Source organism: Acromyrmex echinatior, chromosome 13, assembly GCF_024713525.1.
Source record: "Acromyrmex echinatior isolate Ae372 chromosome 13, ASM2471352v2, whole genome shotgun sequence".
Lineage (NCBI taxonomy): Eukaryota > Metazoa > Arthropoda > Insecta > Hymenoptera > Formicidae > Acromyrmex > Acromyrmex echinatior.
The window spans coordinates 468,013-488,471 of record NC_141864.1 but is presented as its reverse complement, the minus strand read 5'-3'; the positions used below and the strand labels follow the sequence as shown (position 1 = coordinate 488,471).

At 35.0% G+C, this 20,459-nt stretch overlaps 2 protein-coding genes across 5 annotated transcripts in view; one reads left to right on the top strand and one right to left on the bottom strand.

Annotated features, from left to right (window-relative positions):
- The window catches only part of LOC105153240 (uncharacterized), a 354,849-nt gene that overhangs the window by 269,942 nt on the left and 64,448 nt on the right, over nt 1–20,459 (top strand). The window lies entirely within an intron of this gene.
- LOC147907455 (uncharacterized) lies at nt 15,253–18,773 on the bottom strand. 2 transcript variants are annotated; one of them, XM_087412650.1, is made up of 3 exons: nt 17,560–18,773; nt 17,254–17,489; nt 15,253–15,590 (listed from the first exon to the last, which is right to left on the bottom strand). In XM_087412650.1, exons 2-3 carry the CDS (start codon nt 17,309–17,311, stop codon nt 15,253–15,255), a joined length of 396 nt encoding a protein of 131 aa, XP_087268776.1. In that variant the 5' UTR covers nt 17,312–17,489; nt 17,560–18,773. The 2 variants fall into 2 exon arrangements, with proteins under 2 accessions (XP_087268776.1, XP_087268775.1); XM_087412649.1 differs by having other exon boundaries at nt 17,254–18,773.

Genomic DNA, 20,459 nt, shown 5'->3' with positions numbered 1-20,459 from the left:
TAAAACGCAAAGACCAATCGTTCAGTGGAAATTGTCATTATTGTGTGCTCTCATGTTACCGCTGTATTCAAAAACTATATATTACATAATTATTATAACAGAATTAGAATAAATATGTGTGGTAATGTGATAACTGATAAATTAAAATTCACTGATAATTCATCGAGATAATTCTCTCTGAGAAAGCGTCAGTTCTATGTCGCGCTCTCATATGATCAACATATTCGTAACTAAACAATATGTTGACAAGACTGATAAGGAAAAGGAAGCATCAAGTCCTTGTAAATAAATTAGAATAAAGAGATCCTGTGTCATTTTTAATATTAAAAAAAATCATTACTTTGTTTTTTAAAAATCATTTCAGACCTCAATATTTTATGTAAAAATTCCTTTTCATCTAAAATATCTGTTTTCCCAGTCAAACTCATGTGAGAATTCAAGTCTATGTGCAGTAATGACTGATTATTGTGTCATGTTCCAATTAATATGATTTATATGTTCTTTAATGCGTGCCTTTAAAATTCTGTTTGTCCCACATAAAATGCATTGCATTCTTTACATTTTTTTTTACACTATATTAGAATGTGACAAAAAAGGAAGCTCATCTTTTTGGACACGAACGAATTTATTTAATTTATTAATATCTTTTTATTCCATGTTTATGTTATGTTAAAACTTTTGTTAAAGAGATATTTAATTTTTTCAATGATATAAGATACAAATGATATTATAAAAAAACCTTCTTTTTGTTTCATTATCATTTGTGTTGTTATTACTGTTTTTAATTATTTTACTATTTATTTAATATTTCAAACTTTTTAGGTAACCTTTTATTAATAGTGGTAAAGATCAAATTTTATGGGTAACCATTTTTTAAAAGGATCTTAATGATGTTATCGAAATTCTTTTGATAGGCCCTTGGGTGGGAGAGAAGTAGAACCCTATCAATCAATTATATCTTCTTAGAATTATATCTTCTTTTTGTCTTGAATAGAAGTTTAAGCATCGTCCCGAAGAAGAAGATTTCTGATACTAATCATGTGTTATATTAGTATTCTCTTTAACAATAGTAACGTCCAAAAAGTTAAGAGTATTTGCACTCATCTCCATCGTAAATTTTATTCTTGGGTGGTAATTGTTGAAGATATTTAATAATTCTTCTATGTAATTTTGATTAATAACTAGTGTAATGTCGTCAACATATCTAAAATAAAAAGAAGGAGATAACAAATAGTAATGTTAAAGAACTCATTTCTAAATCACACATACTATGTCTGCTACTATGGGGGATAAAGGTGACCCCATAGGTATCCTAAAAGTTTATTTGTAAAATTTTTCATTAAATGTGAAGAACGTGGAATTGAGAATTAATTTTAATGCATTGATAAATTCATGCAATGAGATGTTAGTGTTATCTTGTATCAGATTCCATCTATTCTTCACGCCATCAATAATTAAATCCACTGGAAAATTCGTAAATAATGATACAACGTCAAATGATAAAAGAACTTCGTCATTAGATATGTTAATTTGAGAAATGTTCTCAACTAATCTAAAACTCATATAAAAAATAAGAGCATAAAAAACCACAGCACAAGTTATAGTTTGTGATATTTAATTATTATTACATTCATTAAAACATTAAACGTTTCGGCCACAATCTGGCCATCTTCAGTAATTCAATAATATTCTTAAAACGCAGAATTACTTCTAGTTGACATTAAATTCAACAGTCGAGAGTTGTAATTAAATAAACATGTTCTTTTGTATGTGAAGATGCTTCATGCAGTAATGTTACACGGTCAATTGTCATATCAAGAAAAGTGTAGAACAAGAATTTCCTGATTCTAAATAAAATTGTATATATTAAAATCTTCTAGTCAGAATATAAAGAAATAGAATCATTACCTGTTTTACAGCAAAAAAACCAAACGATGAATCTCGAATATTTCTTTTACACAGTTAGAATTTTGTCGTGACATTATGTGTTGTTATTTGTCCTATCATATATTTTACCACTATTTATATATCTGAGTCAAAATTTTTAGAAAGTTCTAGAATTGTTTATTAACAGAAAGAGACATCCTTTTTTAGAAGAGGAAAATAAACCTCAGGCAAACCTTCCGTGTCACTTTGCTTATTGATACCACTTGTTTGTCTTTTTATATGTATCATTTCCGAAATTCTTCTTTTCGCTAAAGATTGTTCTCTATCTAAAATTCTTATATTATCCCAATCTAATTCATGCATCTCATTCATACGGTGACGTGAGACCACAGAAATTTCGGAAGAAGGTTTTCTTATATCAGCCTTATGTTCTTTAATCCGAGTTTTTAATTTCCTTTTGGTTTGGCCAACATAAGAAGATTCACAGTTTAAGCAATTAATTTTATAAACTACTTCGCATTGGTCATCCTTAGGCAAAGCATCCTTTCCTGTCTTAATAAATGTATTCAATTTATTCATTGGTTTATAAGCTATATTAAAACCGTACATATGTGAAAGTTTTTTAAATTTTTCCGAAACTTTGCCCAAATATGGTAACGTGAAAAATTTTTTAGAAGTAACATTAGAGTCACATTCATTATTAATTTCTTTAAGATTTTTATCTAAATTAGTTCTGTTTTCCAACGTTTTAATTCTATTATTTATTGTAGAAAATATAAACTTTAAAGGATAATCATTACTTAGAAACGTGTGAATTAATTCAGAGATGTTTTTTTCATGAAATATAGGATGGGATAAGAATAGAATTCTATCAAATTGCCCAATAATAACTCCCCTTTTATGTTCTAACGGATGATTCAAAAAATAATTCAGATATCTCCCAGAATTGGTAGGTTTTTTATAAATATCGAAGATGATATTTCCTTCCTGTCTCATTAATTTAACATCTAGGAAATGTATGCCGTTATCATCGCCAAAGTCCACAGTAAATTTAAGCCTTTCGTGATATGAGTTAAACAATTCTAGAACTCCTTCAACTTTTTCTTTGTGTATAGCTAATACAATATCGTCCACATAACGAAAATAAAACGATAAATTAATGTTATTCTTGGTAATGATTTCTTGTTCAAAATCTTGTAAAACAATGTTCGCCAGTATGGGGGACAAAGGAGAACCCATTGACATGCCAAAAATCTGTTTAAATATTTTATTATCAAAACTAAAAAATGTAGAATTAATTATAATCATAATTGCTTTGATAAATTCATGTAAAGGAATCGAAGTCTTATTCTCCATAAGATTCCACCTGCGTTCAATGCTTTTTGATACTAATTCGGTCGGAATATTCGTGTACATGGAGACCACGTCAAATGATATAATACTAAAATTTGTATCAATTGCTTTTCCATTGAGTTTATTTACTAAATCAAAACTGTTTTTAACGAAACTGAAATTTTTTATATTATTATTGTCAATGATTTCCTTTAAGAAAGTCGCCAGTGGATAAAAAGCACTATTAATACAACTGACAATCAATCTTAAAGGCTAACCTTCTTTGTGAATTTTTGGCAAACCGTAAGTTCGCCGTCCGAAACGTACAATTTTTTATATAAATTAGAATCAATGTACCCCTTATTTTTCCAATTTTTTAATAATTTACCAATTTCAACAGTTATTTTCTTCGTGGGATCTTTTTTGATTGAATCGTATGTAGCATGATCATTAAGAATTTCGTACATTTTTTCTTTATAGCTATCACGACTCATAATTACGATGGTATTCCCTTTATCCGCTCTAGTAATAAAAATATCAGGATTCTCTGAGATGAATCGCTTAACCTCTCTTACACCTTCGTATAAAATTGAATTTTCACAAGATTTACTATTACAATTCTTAATAGCTTTAAGAATTTGGACAGTTTCATTCCTAACATTTTTACGCGTTTCATCATCAGCCCTGAAAAGATTATATTCCACGTGTTTGATGAACTCACGTGTGATACCATCCTTACTAACCACGTTATTAGGCAAATTAAACTGTTGACCTAATTGTAGTAAGGCTAAGGCTTTATCTGAAACTTTAGCATTGCTCAGATTTATCAGCCATTGTTTATTAATATTACTTATATCAAAATTGCTATTAAAACTTTCAGGAGTGATATTAATATTGTATGATGAATGAATTTTGTCAGGATTCATGATTTTAGTTGAAACTGTATTCAATTTTAAAGGTGCACAGGAAGTATCACAATTCATCTCAGAGGTCACACATTTCGTAATATTATAATTAATACGTTTTATATTCACAATTTCTTGGCGAATGTATTTAGCCCGCAGATTAGAGATTTTTTTACCGATTCTATCTTGTTCCTTTTGCCACATAATGTCAAAGTTAAATTCCTGTTTTCGAAAGAAAGAATAAGCTATATTATTCGGTAGAATTTTTTCAATTTTTCTACACATGTTGAATAATTCCGATTTTGTTTGCCCAAGATGTTTATAGGCGTCTTGTAATTCTACCCTTAAATATTTAAAAATAAAATTATATTTAAGTTTATCAATTCTTTCTTTCGAAGAATGGAACAGCTTATTACTATCATTTCGTGTAAATTTATACATATGAATGGGAACTAGACGTTCCTTTATACATGTTTTTAAGAATTGAATTTGTATTCTTGTATAAATATTCGCTCTATGAATTTTTACACATTTCTTCAGAAGCAAACATACGTGTGATCCAAAATTAAAATTGATGAAGTCAAAAAATTGCGTTAATTTACACATGTTAATGCTCGTGTAATTGAAAAATATTTTGAAACTAACGTGGTTCTAATATTAACACATATAAAAAATAAGAGCATAAAAAACCACAGCACAAGTTATAGTTTGTGATATTTAATTATTAATAATTAAATATGCTCTTATTTTTTATATGTGTTAATATTAGAACCACGTTAGTTTCAAAATAATCTAAAACTATTGTCTATAGAACTAACTGCTTGAGGGAAACTGGCATTCAGTATTTTGTGTAAGTATGTGTAACGGGCTACCAATTGAAGAGATTAAAAGGTTTATATATTTTAGGACGTAAACACGAGGTAAAATTAGATTTAAAGAAATTAGGTTTTTTTTGTATCAGTAATAAATTTATGATACTTCTATCTCATTAACATTGTCTTCTTTTCTGTTATAATGCCATTAACTGGATTATGATTGACGATTGTATATGTGTCAGAATCTGGGAGTATTAATTCCATTTTTTCCATATATTCTATCTTATTCATGACTACTACAGTATTGCCCTTATCCACATGTGAAAAGCACTTGTGGGTTATTTTTTATAAATAATTTGGTTTTTAATAAATAAGATAATAAAATTTTTTCCATTGGTTGTATTGTGATTGGATTGTTGTAATTTTTTTTAAATAGGGAGTACAATATTTCTAAATTTTTTTGCATTATTAATTTTTAATTTAAATATGTGTTAAATTGTATATCTTTTATAAATTATATCATTGTTTTTTCTATATTAAGTTCAGACAAACAAAATATATCTAAATAAATATATTTTACATAATATATATTTATATTATATTCTATTTATAAGACCGTATATATATAATAACACAAATTATAGAAATTAAAGCCTTAAACGGTCTAGCTAGATCTTAAATGCTTGTATGATTCTTGTATGAATTTATATACATACTACGTATATAGTCCCCAAAAACGCGCGTCGAAATGATTTTTCGGTCTTGAAAACGCTAACTCTACTAAACTACCACAGTAATATCACAAGTTAAATTGACTGGCAATTTAACAAATTTTTGCTTATTCGTATCTTCGAAACAATCTTAAGTAATAGTTTAGTATAGTTAGCGTTTTCAAGACCGAAAAATTATTTCGGCGCGCGTTTCTGGGGACTACATACGTAGTATATAAATTCACACAAGAATCATACAAGCATTTAAGATCCAATTAGACCGTTTAAGGTTTCGATTTCTATAAATATATTTTGCCTGAACAGGCGATATAATATATTTAAATAAACTAAAGTAAGATAATAACGGAATAATATAAGACAATAAAGTTTAATCGTAATATCACGTTCGACCGTGATGTTACCGCGGATGTTGTCCTCGGAAGAGTACCGAGAAGAGCTGACGAGAGACATCTCGGTAGTAGTCATACTATACAAACGGGCAAGATCTCCGATTCGGAATTGCGCGCAATAAATTCATTAAGTTCGTTCGTTCGAAGAATTGGAAAGGATACGCAGAAGACATTTAAATTTTCGATGTAGAGAAGCTCACCATGACAAAATAATTTATATTCACAGTTTTTATGTATGTTATTTTTATATATGTTAGTTTATGTTGTCTCTGAGGAAGGCTCAAAAGTGAGTCGAAACATGTAAGCGCATTTTAGTAAATAAAGAAGTTTCACATTTCATAGATATATTATTTGCGCGATTATTAAATGCTTGTTTTCTGCGCTTGACTCCTATTGCTCGTACCCTTTCCAATTCTTTGATTTATAAGAAGTCTTGGTTAATTTGACTTATACGAATTCGTTCGTTCAATTCTGGATTATAAGTCCGCCCGCCAATCTAACTGTAACGCGCCGAGAGTTGTTGAAATAACTGTGAACGAGAGTTAAAGTGAATTTTTTAAATAAAGAAGTAATATTCTTTAAACAAAGTAAGAGTGCTATTTTTTATCCGGTTCTGACGTCCTCGCGGATTCTGAACTCGTGCCCCTGGCATAACATTATTGGTGGCAGTAGTGAAATCCACGTTGCTGGTGGAATCGTCTTGAAGAATCTTGTGACATTATTCGCATTTGTAACAAAAGGGTGACATTAATGTGACGGCGAATTAGCAGCCCAGAGAGGTCAGGTTGCCGAAACAAGATCCCGCAGCAGAACAGGCAGCAATCGTTTACGTAGGAGTCGAGTAACTCGAAGAGACATCGATCTACCGCAACCGTGACGTAATTGAGGGCAAGTAATGGTACAGCAAGTAACAACAACAACAAAAAGCATGCATCTAGCGACATTACTGCAAGTCCGAAAGCGAATTTTTTTAATTGCGAAAGGCGCGAAGCGTAGAAATATCGCCCTCGCGACTGTATAGCATAGGTCGAAGGAATAGGGTTAGCTTTTTAAGCACCGTGCATATCGTAAAAGAAGCGATACGAGACATTCTCGATAACGTGATTCATAATCTAAATGAGCATTACTCGGGTGATAATTCAAGTGACACAGAGCTACATCCAAACGTAACGATTCGACGGACATTCCCGATCACAGATTTAGACGACAGTTTATTTCTATTATATATAAAATGCAGCCACCAGACCGATGGCTTGTCCTCGGACTATTTTCTCGTATCTCATTGGTCCGACAATGGAACTACTTCGTACTTTTTCTCCCAATCTCGTTTGCGCGTCAATCGAATCGAGCTTTTGATCACTCATTGTCATGTATTTTTGAGTCAGGGAATAAAGAAGCAGTTAATTAATCAGTGTTCCGATAATTCACCCGGTATCTTCGATACGTCGTCGAATAAAAACATAATAGTGATGTCAGAAATGGAATTATAATCAAGACCCAAGGTCAAGAAATATGCGACGAAGTGTAGAGGTTAGAAAAGACTAAGAGGGACAATAGAAATGCCACCGGAATTGCTTAAGCAATATCATCTATGCTCGCAAATGCGATCCAGTAGCACAAGAAACCGCCAACACATCGTCGGGGACAGCGAGAATATCACTATCGAGGCCGCAATTCTCCATACCAGAATATCGATCGTCAGAAACGGTCGCTGATTATTTCAAACGTTTTAACTGAGCGTTTCAGCTAAGAACCATCGGAATAATTTGCTAATTATATTCGCGTACATATAGGCAAATTGAATAATAAGCTCAAGTTCTTGGTTAGTCCGCATCTACCTAAGCAGTTAGAATATGACGATATTAAAGAGACGCTCATTAACGCGTTTTGATCGCATAAGGGACAAATATGTAAAAAACGTCAAATTTCACTATACTACTCAAAACAAGGACGAATCGGTTTTTTGCTTTGCGTCAAGGTCTCAGTCAAGGTGCGGTTCATTGTGATTATGGCATCTTCCTGGATAGAATGCTGGATCGAAGAAATGCTACATAGTTTCCAGTCGCGCGATATGTGTGACGAGATAATCGCGAAGAAATCCGTCACATTCATAGAAGCGTATGAAATCGCGCATACGTTAGAATCCATACGCAATACGGCAGATAAGGTTAAGAATACTGCACCAATGAAGAACCAACTAATTTACTAGACATGCGTCGCAACCACGTATGAAGAAAACTAAAGATTTTGCCATCGTAGATCCTTGTCGAGAAATAGATCCCGACGCACGCAAAGTGCAATACAGAACAATGTGAAATCTAGTCGAAACACATATTCTCTTGTAATAGATGCGGAGGATCTCACGCTCGTAAGGATTGCAAATTTCTTGACGCAAAATATCACAGCTGCAGAAAAAGAGAACACAAAAGTTGGCAAATCAAAAGAGCAAACGTCAAATCAGGTAATGCGTCAGAACAATTAGCTGAAAAGGTAGATATAATATTAGGTGTAGTAAAAAGAAATCCATTATTTTTCCAATAGATGGCTTTAGTAATCTGTATCACGCGTAGACGATGGCTACAATACAACGATTAAATAGTTTTAATTAGATCAAAGCTATCAACATGGTAGGACAATTCATAACGGTAGATATTGATGGCAGTAATATATGGGCAACCATGGGCCCCAAAACAAACCCCCACTCCACCTCCGGCGCCGGGGGTTTGACCTGTCTGGGAAATGGCGCGCTCTGATTGGTCGGTGACGTGAGAATGTGAGGTAATTAAATGGTGCGTTTTGATTGGCCCGATCCATGGTTGTCCACGTGCTGATTGGCTCTGTCCATAGTCGCTCACGGAGACTGGAGAAGAGTGAGGGTGTCGGCAGAGATGAATAGTGTGACACCAAGGAAAATCGGGACATTTTTTTCGGGGGGAGAGAGGAAAGATGCGGGCAACGGATATGAATAGCGCACAATTTTTTGTTCTACAGGTCATTTTTTGCTACAGCGGTTCAATGTCTCCAGCATAGTGACGTTTTAGTAAAAGGATTTTTTTTTATTATTTATAATGAGAACTTTTACGAGTATTTTCGAGAGACTCTTGCTTTCATTAAGGAGAAAGAGAAATTAAAACATGAACAAACAAGTTCGCGCCGACACGCGACGTCGTAATCGATGCGTTGATTCGAACATTATTTAAAAAAAAAAATTTTTCTATATTTTGTTTTTAATGAACATTATCTAAATCCAGAATACGTGAGAAAAGATGACTAATGTAAAACGGGACGAGGTTAGGTATAAGAAATGAAATTTACATGATCAAAAACGTTTAATTTAAAAGAAAAAAAGTGATATTACATAAAATATTTGCTTTATATTTTATTTTTTAAAAGAGTAGATTAAACATGACGGCATAGCTTGAGAATTTATTTTTTTATGTTTACAACGGAGAAAAAATTTATGAAATAACTGTACGATCAATCGATCATTGCGTTTACCATTACACATAAAATATAGAAGTTCACAGCAATATTGCCCGCAAGTTTGAGGAAGTATTCCTCGCAGCGTCGTCGTATTCCAGTGATATGTAGTGGAGTTTTAGCGAAGTCGTAAGAGGAATCTTGAGTCCAAGGGCGGCAAGCCATAGCTATCGAAATATGTTCTTGTATCGTGTTCGTCGATGTAAAAGGCGACCGAGTGCTGGCCAAGTCGATCGTCTGTTAATGACAATGGCAGTCGATTTCGTCCACATCCTCGGCAGTCGGTCGACATATTCCTGCATGTCGAACACTGAGAAAATATAATGCATTTAAAACTTCCAATTAATTCATTTCTCGTCGTCGGAGTGAGAGAGGAAATGTTTGCGCAAATTCAGAATTTACTTCTTTTGCCAGCATAAAGTAAAAGTTATAAACATTGCAATCCGAAGCGCCACTACGGTCTAAGTATTAAGATGTTGAACTAATATATATATTATTCAAACGAATGAATTAATTTCAGAAATAATAATTACGTGTCGATATGGTTGTCGACATTAACGCAATTAATCTGAAATGTAATAATCCCCCAAAATTCCCCAAATTAATCTTAAAAAACTGTAATAAACTTATTGCGAAAAAATATTGCCTCGGCCGGGAGTCGAACCCGGATCTCTTGCATTCCGTGCGAGCGTCCTGAGCCTTTAGACTACCGAGACCTTAGCAATCATTTCAGATTAATTGCGTTAATGTCGACAACCATATCGACACGTAATTATTATTTCTGAAATTAATTCATTCGTTTGAATAATATATATATTAGTTCAACATCTTAATACTTAGACCGTAGTGGCGCTTCGGATTGTAATGTTATTTAATATAAACGGTCTTGTTTCCTATCTTATTGTTTATAAACGCGCGCTGAAATAATGCGTTACTCTCGATACATATCGGTTATTGCGAAAAATTATTGCTAAGGTCTCGGTAGTCTAAAGGCTCAGGACGCTCGCACGGAATGCAAGAGATCCGGGTTCGACTCCCGGCCGAGGCAATATTTTTTCGCAATAAGTTTATTACAGTTTTTTAAGATTAATTTGGGGAATTTTGGGGGGATTATTACATTTCAGATTAATTGCGTTAATGTCGACAACCATATCGACACGTAATTATTATTTCTGAAATTAATTCATTCGTTTGAATAATATATATATTAGTTCAACATCTTAATACTTAGACCGTAGTGGCGCTTCGGATTGTAATGTTATTTAATATAAACGGTCTTGTTTCCTATCTTATTGTAAAAGTTATAAAGTTTTAAAGTTCTCAAAATTTGACGTTTGTGAAACGCTAGTGTTAGCTTTATCTTTAACTCGTCGACGGGACGAATTTTGGAAGATCTTTTTTCTCCTCGCCTGTCGCTTGTTTGCCCTCGCTTTGGTCCGATTTTTCTGTCACAATATTTTTCCTCCGCGCTTCGATGTTGCGAGATATATCGTGGTTCTGATTTTTAAATTGAATTGAAAAATTTTCGCTGTCTGTTTTTTCGTTCTCGACATCGCTCTCGTTCCAATTTTTTGAGGGAAGGCTATCGTAGTTCGAATTGCTGCTGTATAGTTAGCCAACGTTTCAATTTGTAAGCGTTGTGTAAGCAATTTGTTCGCAATGTGATTCAACGTTGGTTCGAAATCCGTATACAGCATGCGTACTGTCCACATTCTCCGAAATCTGGTAGATTTTTGAATGCCGGAGAAATTCCTCCAGATTATATACGTTTTTGGAGAGTAGATTACTCAGACAGCGTACCTTCTCTTGTCCTCTGCAATAGATGTAATGTGCGTGGCGTGTAATGTTTCTAAGTTGTATCGTAAAATATTTAGGATTGACGTTTCCGTCGAACCATTCGATTTCATGATAATTTCGTGTAAGCCAGTTTTCTCGTCTTACTCTCGGGTAAATCGCCAAATGGATAAGACGGTATTATAATCCAGTGTCCGGTGATCGTTGCATTAATCGCAAGAACCGCGACTTCTTTCGGAATAAAGTTTTCTTCGACATCGCGAAAATCTTGTATGTCAATGACTACATCCATTGTGATATTCGAATTTTCGCTACTCTTTTTACGTCACGAAACATCTGCGCCGGTGTCATGTGCAAGACAGAAGCTTTTTCATCTTGCGGGCAATTAGATGAAAAAAAAATGTATAGTGGGAGAAAATAATTTTCTCGCGGAAGTCATAAGGCTAACCGGAAAAGTCCACAATGACTTGACGCGAGGAGTCGATTTCTAAAACATTCTCAAACTCGACATAAACGATACATTTAATAGTCACGGAAAGAATTTTTTCGAATCTCACTTCTAATCATAAACTTCCATGTTTTCACGAGATTCCAATGCTTTGCACAATTAGCGGATAGATCTGGTGTAAGATCAAAAGTGAAAAGAGTGTAGTCATTGGCGTAATCGTCTCTACTTATAGAATTACCCTCATTCAGAAAGTGAATGCCGGTTCCCGAGAATAATGTGTGATAAGCTTCAACGTAGAGCGGCTCGTTCGAAAAATTTGGCTGTAATGGCCCACTGGGAATTTGCATGCCATCGGCGTACAGCGAAAAGAAATTAATTCCATAATTTTTGAAATTAAATGGGTTCAATTTTCTATCGCCGTTAAACGCCTTGTTATCGACAAAGCCGACTATTATTCGTTTCAGCAGCTGTCCGAGAATTGCATTGTCTATCGATTCCCCCACTACGTCGGCGTGTATCGTGAAAGTTTTAACTTCGACTCTCGTAAGGGAATACTTGTTATACTCAGTATTCTAGCGTGTGGGAGTAGTACACCCGGGCTTACTTTTGCTCTTCTTACGAGTAAACTGGCATCGAGAATACATATTTTTGATATCGTTTTACTCTCCATAAGACAAAATGAATCTTTCGGACGTACGAGTCTCATTCTAATTTCCACTCCGTTAATTAAAAATTTATCTTGATTGAAAATGTCGCAGTGAAGGTATGAGATCAAGAGTATGATTTTCTCGAATATATTGCCCGTGTCTCTCGAGCGCCGTATTTGGATTTGACGAGTCTAACGTGTCGTCCATGTATCCGGGAATATTCGCATCCCATAAACAAGATGGGAAATTTTTGCGGATGAAGCATAATTTAATAACGATGTACGCGGTAAGCGTAAGCGTTGTTTGGTGGCAACACGAGTTTTTGATTGAAATATACATCGATTTGATTGAACATGGAATGCAGTAAATGATTTACTGATCCTACTTTTGCCGCGACGTCGGGTGCGGCTGATGTGCTCTCCCCGCGTTCGCTTTCTACGCGTATGCGAAACATGATGTGAATGAGAGATCCAGATAGTCTTTTCCATGTTCGAGTATGACGAATTCTATGGGCGAATCGAAGTTACGGGTTTATAATAAATCCATTGCGAACTTTCAATGCTGGTTTGCATAGGAGGTAGAGAGAAGCGATCGAGTTCGTTCTTTATACACTCACTCGAGTGAGTATGAAGAAAGAACATGTTTTTTCTCCAGCCACGAATTCCTATCTCAATTAAGAGAATATATCGAATACATCACATTTTTTTATTCGATGTTTCTTAGCAGATGGTTTTTTCATTTTTCTTCCTATAGCGCAAATTTTCTTTTTCTTCTTCGTTACTTTTTTGCTCTTCTTCCCTGTGATACTTCTCGATAATTTTCTTTTGACCGTCCAACGTCGTTTACGTTACACGATATATCTATACCTCTATCTCGACCACCGATTGGAAATTGAAGCGTCGCGGATTTCGTGGATATTTTATATCCTGATCCTCTGATCAAGATATTTATTTTTTCTTTGGCTTTTCTCTTCAGATTATCCCTCGATTCCGCGAGCCGACTTTTGACTGCTTTCTTTAATGGTTTATTATTTTTGACTTCTCTTACGTTAATTCCCGCACGTAAAGCTTCTTTACCGATAGCACGTGCATCTTTATTTAGGTAAGGTAGAATTTTTCTAGCCGAGAAAGCTTCCGCTTCCATGACCACGCTGGTAGAGTGAGCCAACGAAAACACGTGGAATTCCACCTCAGATATCGATGTCCCGAGCAAAATACTCTTCATATTCCATAGTTCATATTACTCTTCATATTCCATAGTTATAGCTAGTTCCTAACTAAAGACTGTCACTACCGACACGCTAGCGTTCCCCTGAAAAAAGAAAGTTATTGTTTACGTTTAAAGTGCAGCGTCACTGTCAGCGTTCCGAATTCGAATGGAATATTTTTTCCACGACGATCTCTTATATCTATTTCGATCGTTCTAAAATTCGTTCGTCACAATGAGATATAATTTGGAAATGAGAAATGCTTCACCAAATTTGCACCAAATGCGTAATTATAACTGCGTATCTCGACCGAAACTATTAGGTGTTGGAATTAATTCGTAGCGTTTTACAAGAGATGGCACAAGCAGTACACTATTTCGTTGTTACCTATAGTTCTGTATACATTGTAAACATCTATCATAGGACGTCATTTGCCGTACATAACCTTTCTTGAAATCATAAATAACAATACTGTATAATTCATTGAATATGTCAAAATTTGTGCCAGATAAAGTGTTTTTGCGGGGAGTTTTGCTTCATTACTTTAATATGAACAAAAGTGCAGCTGAAGCTCATCGTATTTTAGTGGATGTGTATAGTGAACATGCTCTGGCTGAGCAAACGTGTAGGAAGTGGTTTGCACGTTTTAAAGCTGGTGATTTCGATTTGGATGACAAGGAGCGACCTGGTCAGCCGAAAAAATTTGAAGATAACGATTTGCAGGCACTGCTCAATGAAAACTCATGTCAAACACTTAAAGAATTATCTACGTCATTGGAAGTTGACATCTCAACAATAGGAAAACGTCTTAAAAGTTTGGGCATGATCCAGAAGGAAGGACATTGGGTCCCATATGAATTGAAACCAAGGGATATTGAGAGACGTTTTCTCACGTGCGAACTGCTGCTTCAACGGCAGAAAAGAAAAGGTTTTTTGCATCGGATTGTTACCGGTGACGAAAAGTGGATCCATTATGACAATCCAAAGCGCAGAAAGTCATGGGTTAAGCCCGGCGAACCATCATCAGTGGCAAAGCCCAATATCCATGGCTCAAAGCTCCTGCTCTGTATTTGGTGGGATCAGAAGGGTGTCATATACTACGAACTGCTAAAACCGCATGAAACCGTTACTGGAGATCTCTACCGACGGCAACTGATGCGCTTGAGCCGTGCATTGAAGCAAAAACGGTCGGAATACTTCGAAAGACACGATAAAGTCATCTTGCTGCACGACAATGCTCGCCCACACGTTGCAAAACCGGTAAAAACATACCTGGAAACACTTAAATGGGAAGTGCTACCGCACCCGCCGTATTCTCCTGATATTGCACCTAGCGACTACCACTTGTTTCGATCATTAGCTCATAGCTTGTGCGAGCAGAAGTTCACATCTTACGAAGATTGTACAAAATGGTTCGATTCCTGGATTTCATCTAAAGATGAACAGTTCTTCCGACGCGGTATTCATTCACTGCCCGAAAGATGGTCAAAAGTAGTAGAAAGTGATGGGAAGTACTTTCATTAATGTATTTTTTAATGCTCATGTGAAATAAATAACATTCTTTCATTAAAAAAACGAAGCGATAGTCCTGTTGGACCATGCGCTAGATTCGCCGAATTATGATTGGACAATATTCCTAATCGCCCGATTCCCACGAATGTATCGCATACGCGTAGATTTCGCGGAATGCGTTTTCCAACCAGCGAAACTTGCCTCTCTTCCGAGAATGCTGAAATTTCTGAAACGTTGCGAGTTTTCCGCACGTAACTCCAGGAAATTAAATTGTTCGCCAACTTTGTGTCGATGATGCTGCTGCTGATGGCGATGATGACACTGTTGCTGCTGTTGCTGCTGATATTGATGATGATGACGATGCTCCTCGTTGTCAGTAAGTTTCTTCTCTTTTTCGTTTATTAGATCGACGTCATCTCTGCCGACACCACTACCAATTTGTACTGAAAAATTAAGTAAATCTTGTTATACATTGATATCGATAAAATAAATTATGCTAAAATATTATGTCAGATTGTGATAATTTGAAACCACGAAAATATCTATAGTCACAATATTATATTATATATCATATATAATCGTACATAAGCAAATATCACGCAATAAATCTTTTGTTACATTCGAAGTTGTGACTATGTTTCGCATACTAAGGTAACTCAACAAAATAACTTTAGTTATTTTGTTCATTCGCGTAAGAATTTCCGGAATATTAATTCGATTGATTTGTATCATTCAAGCGGTGTATATGAAATATAAAAAATTCGTAAATGAGAATACAGTTACGAGAAAAATATTGGGAGTATAAATTAGTTCGGTCCGTTTATTTGTGTTCAAAAATGCATTTATTTCAAAACAAAATGAATGAATTAAAGTATTGTTAATTAAAGTATTGTCCATCGCTGGCTATTACTTTTTCTTATCTCTCAGGCAATTTTCGAATTCCATCTCGAAAAAATGACTCGTCTTTGGAGGCGATCCAATTTTGGAGCCAATTTTCGATTTCTGCGAAAGAAGTGAACCGGTGACTTGCCAAATCGTGCTGATCCTTCAGAACAACCAGTAATCAGAAGGAGCAATGTCCAGAGAATACGGCGGGTGTGGTAAAACATTCCATTTGAGCGTTTCCAAATATTTTTTTACGACTTTTGCGACATGAGGCCGAGCGTTGTCATGAAGAAAAATAACTTTATCATGTCTTTGCTCGTATTCCGGCCGTTTTTCTCTCAATGCACAGCTCAAACGAATCAATTGTAGCCGATATCGATCGTAATGGAATTGCCAGGTTTTAGCAGCTCATAGTAAACAACATCCTTTTGGTCCCACCAGATACAGAGCATGATCTTCGAATCATGAATGTTCGGCTTTGGTGTTGAGGTCGATGGCAACGATTGACCGGGCTTAGCGTAGTATAATATCCACTTCTCATCTCCAGTCACAATCCGCAAAAAACTTTTTCTTTGTTGTCTTTGAATCAGCTGTTCGCAAGTGAAAAATCGCCTTTCAACTCTCGGTTTCAGTTCATAAGGCACTCAATTTCCTTGTTTTTGAATTATTCCTGTGGCTCTCAATCATGCAAAAATCGCTTGTTGAGTTACTCCCAATGATTTTGCAAGCTCCTCTTGCGTTTGACTCTGATTTTCTTCGAGTAATACCTCTAATTCTTTGTCTTCGAATTTTTTTGGCTGTCCAGAGCGAGGCTTGTCTTCAATGCTGAAATCTCCATCCTTGAAACGTCAAAACATTCTCTATAATACTCGAAACATTCCCTACATGATTTATCAGTTGGAGCAATGTCACCATAAACTTCGACAAGCATTCGATGGGCTTCAGCTGCACTTTTCTTTCAATTAAAGCAGAAAATTAGAACCTCCCGCAAATGCTGCTTGGTTAACACAAAATTCGACATTTCAAACACTGTAGAAATCAATTTTTGTATGAGATTCAAAGCGATATAAACTGAATATTATTAGCAGATGTCTAACCTCTTTGAAAACGCCAAAATCAGCTGTCACAATGAACCATTCACAACAGCCGGAGCTACCTTTTAGAAAACGGACCCAACTAATTTGTACTCCCAATATATAAACAGTTTAGAAATATTATTACCTTCAACATCATGCATAGTATCTAGCTTCCTCCTCCTCCCCCTGTTCTTCTCTTTCATTCGCGTCTTCTTCCTCCTTCCAAAGCTTCTTGCTATCTCTTCGTGATATTGCCGGATTCCACTACCAAAATTTCACTGTTATCCACTTCTCCGTCCTCCTTCTCCTCTTCCTCTTCTCTCTTCTCTATAACTTCTTCCTCCTCCTCCTCTTCCTTTTGTTTTTCTTCATTTTCTCGCGCTAAAAAGTAACAGTTCGTTATCTTTTTCATAAACTTACTGTGGATTTTTGCTAACTTTTTAAAACTTACGTGCTGGATTAAGGGGGCTTCACAATATATGCATATGGATAGAATCCTGCAATTTATCATCTAAAACACAATTATATTTTTACATTAGTATTATTATTCTTATTTATATTATTTGATTATTATTATTCTATTCTTACAAGAATTGATCTTATAGGGAGAAATATTTTAAAAGTTTAATTTACCAGATGATAATATAACTAAGGGGATGCGCTCATTACAGGTGTAATCCCGTACGGCCTTGATTCGTGCTTGTTCCGGAATAATCATTAATTTGAATGTATTCTCGGCGATGGTAAACAAACAGCTCATAGACACCGAGCCGTCACTGTTCAAAACATCGGCGGATATCTCGCTCCTGCTCTAATCATGCTATCTATCTCAAACACGTGACCCCCCCTTGCACGATACTCTAAAAGTTGATGATCGCGCACACGTTCCGCGTGTGAAAGTTCAATTCGCTTCCTGATCTCGATCAATACGGATCATTTATCGCTATTTATTCGTAACGCTTCTTGTCCCGAATCTGAAGTACGAATCACACCGAAGTTCCATTGCGTATTACCGCTGCATTTTTGTCATCTAACGTTCTCGATATACGTGTACCGCAAGGGCAGTCAATGCGCGAAGATTATTTGAATCTCTGGCGAGATTTGCCAGTCTCGTTGCTGCTTGCAATATACTTTTTTTCGAACGGCTGTGAGGAACTACTCGACGTCGTAGTCAAGTGCAAATTACCGTGCACACATCTAACCGAACACATTAATTATCGAATTATGACCATCGCTTACCGCCCGCTTTGAACCAATCTTAATTCAATTCAACAATAAACTCTCTCTGAATTGTTAGAATAAAGAAAGTCGTCTTTATTACATGCCGTCTTGGCAAGCGAATCTTCTATCCAAGGTGACACCAGCGTCATAAACACATAACAGTTCTTTCTAGAAAATTAAATATTTTTAATAGACTATCTAATTCAATTTGCAATTTAATTTCTAATTAATTTTTATTATTTTCCAATTTATGTGCTGGTATGACTTCATTAATCGCTTGTTCGGCTGGACGTTATCGCCTCAAACTAAGTCGGCCTAACGAGTATCTCCCACGATGCGGAATCACCTGGCCTACAATACAATTAACATTCATACGAAACTATGAAACAAATGTTAAAATTTAATGAAGCGAACTTTTCATAAAATTTTCTTTGATTTATTTCAAAAAATATATTGTTACTCCTTACCTCTAGCGCGACGCTTGAAATCAGCTATGTAACCTCCAGCATCGTCTTCTTCATGATTAAAGCACTCATGTACTTCTAAATGATGCGAGATTATTTCCATCAATCTCGCATCGCCGCCGCAATGCCCCAGCTTGTGCATAATGCACAACAACGTACTGGAGCACTCTCCCGCGAAACATCCGAAGACTGAATAATTCTCCTCGTCGTTTTCTAATAACTTTGTCAGATAATCAACTGCAACTAACTTTGATTCAAGTTGCAGGCGACGATAAAGAATTTTGCAAGCGATTTGCGAAGTGCCATTTTTATCGTTCACAAAATTATTGATTTTATAATCTCTCAATAAAAATTAACTCTTGACAGAGAAAATCAACGTAGGACTAATCCTTAATTCACACGATATGCGTTATTTATATACTAGTGATATTCACGAAAATCCTAAAGAAGGATGAATCAAAATTTCTAGTCACGCCATTGGCAAGCAGATTTTGATAATTTTTCCAATTAGTTTCCTTTCTTTTACACGTAGAGATTTTCTCGAAAAATTTTTAAAATGGGAGATGATAAAAACTCTCTGGTTACGAACAACATTCTAACAAACCTTGACAACATAAAATTCACTTCCTTCCTCGCATATAAGCATCACCCTCGCCATCGCACATCTTAGGAAATCCCTTTCCTCTCACTTTCGTTATTATCTCGGAAAAGTTTTTGTCACACGATGTTTTTTCATATGATGGTATTATTATTGTCGGAGTAATTCAAATTTAACCTTTTCCATTTTTTGCCGTTTTTTAGAAAAATTCTCACATATTAATCTACGACAAGCAAAAAGAAACTTTTTCAATAAAGAAAATGGAATTTCATTCTTATATCACGCAGAGCTTGATTTTTAGATTTTTTTAATGTAAGAAAGAAAAATCGTGGACTCACTAAACATAACTTTTGCCACTTAAATTTTTTTTCTTGACTCTCATTATATAACTAAGACTTAATTTTCTATGCTATATAAAAAGTTTATAATTGAATAAATAGGTTGACAAATAATTTTCCTCAGGGACAATGCTTCTCCTTCGTTGGAAAAGAATTTTTTTAAACATTAAGATTGTTTTTTTGCTCGGATTAACTTTCATGCGTATCCTTAGTTCCAGTCGCTAGTGAGAAATCTTTCTAAAATTTATGAAAAATAAATTCGACGTTAGAATATTTCCTTTACTTTGGCGAATTATTTTCAAATATAATAGTACTTTATATTCGAGTAATCTTGACAAATTATTCGATTTTTTATGAAGCATATTTGTGACATGAAATATTTCCGTTATTCATTTTCGAAAAAATTCTTTCTGAAACAGTAACTACGTCGCATAATAGCGTAACAAGATTCTTCTAGAAAAGTAACAATTCAAACAAATATTCTGCGCGTGCAGATTTTCGTTAGTTTTCGAAAAGCATATATAAAAGCGCAAATCACTTTACACAGTGTTATGATAGTCGCGTCTCGTTATTCGAAGAGTCATCACTTCGAGATCAGTCATCCTAGTTTTCCTTTATTATGTGAGAAACATTCATCCAAAGTTTTCGCGCAAAGCGACATGACTGAAAGACAAGAAATCACTTTGTGCCTAATAATCCTCGTGTGATAAACAATATTACCGAACGAAAT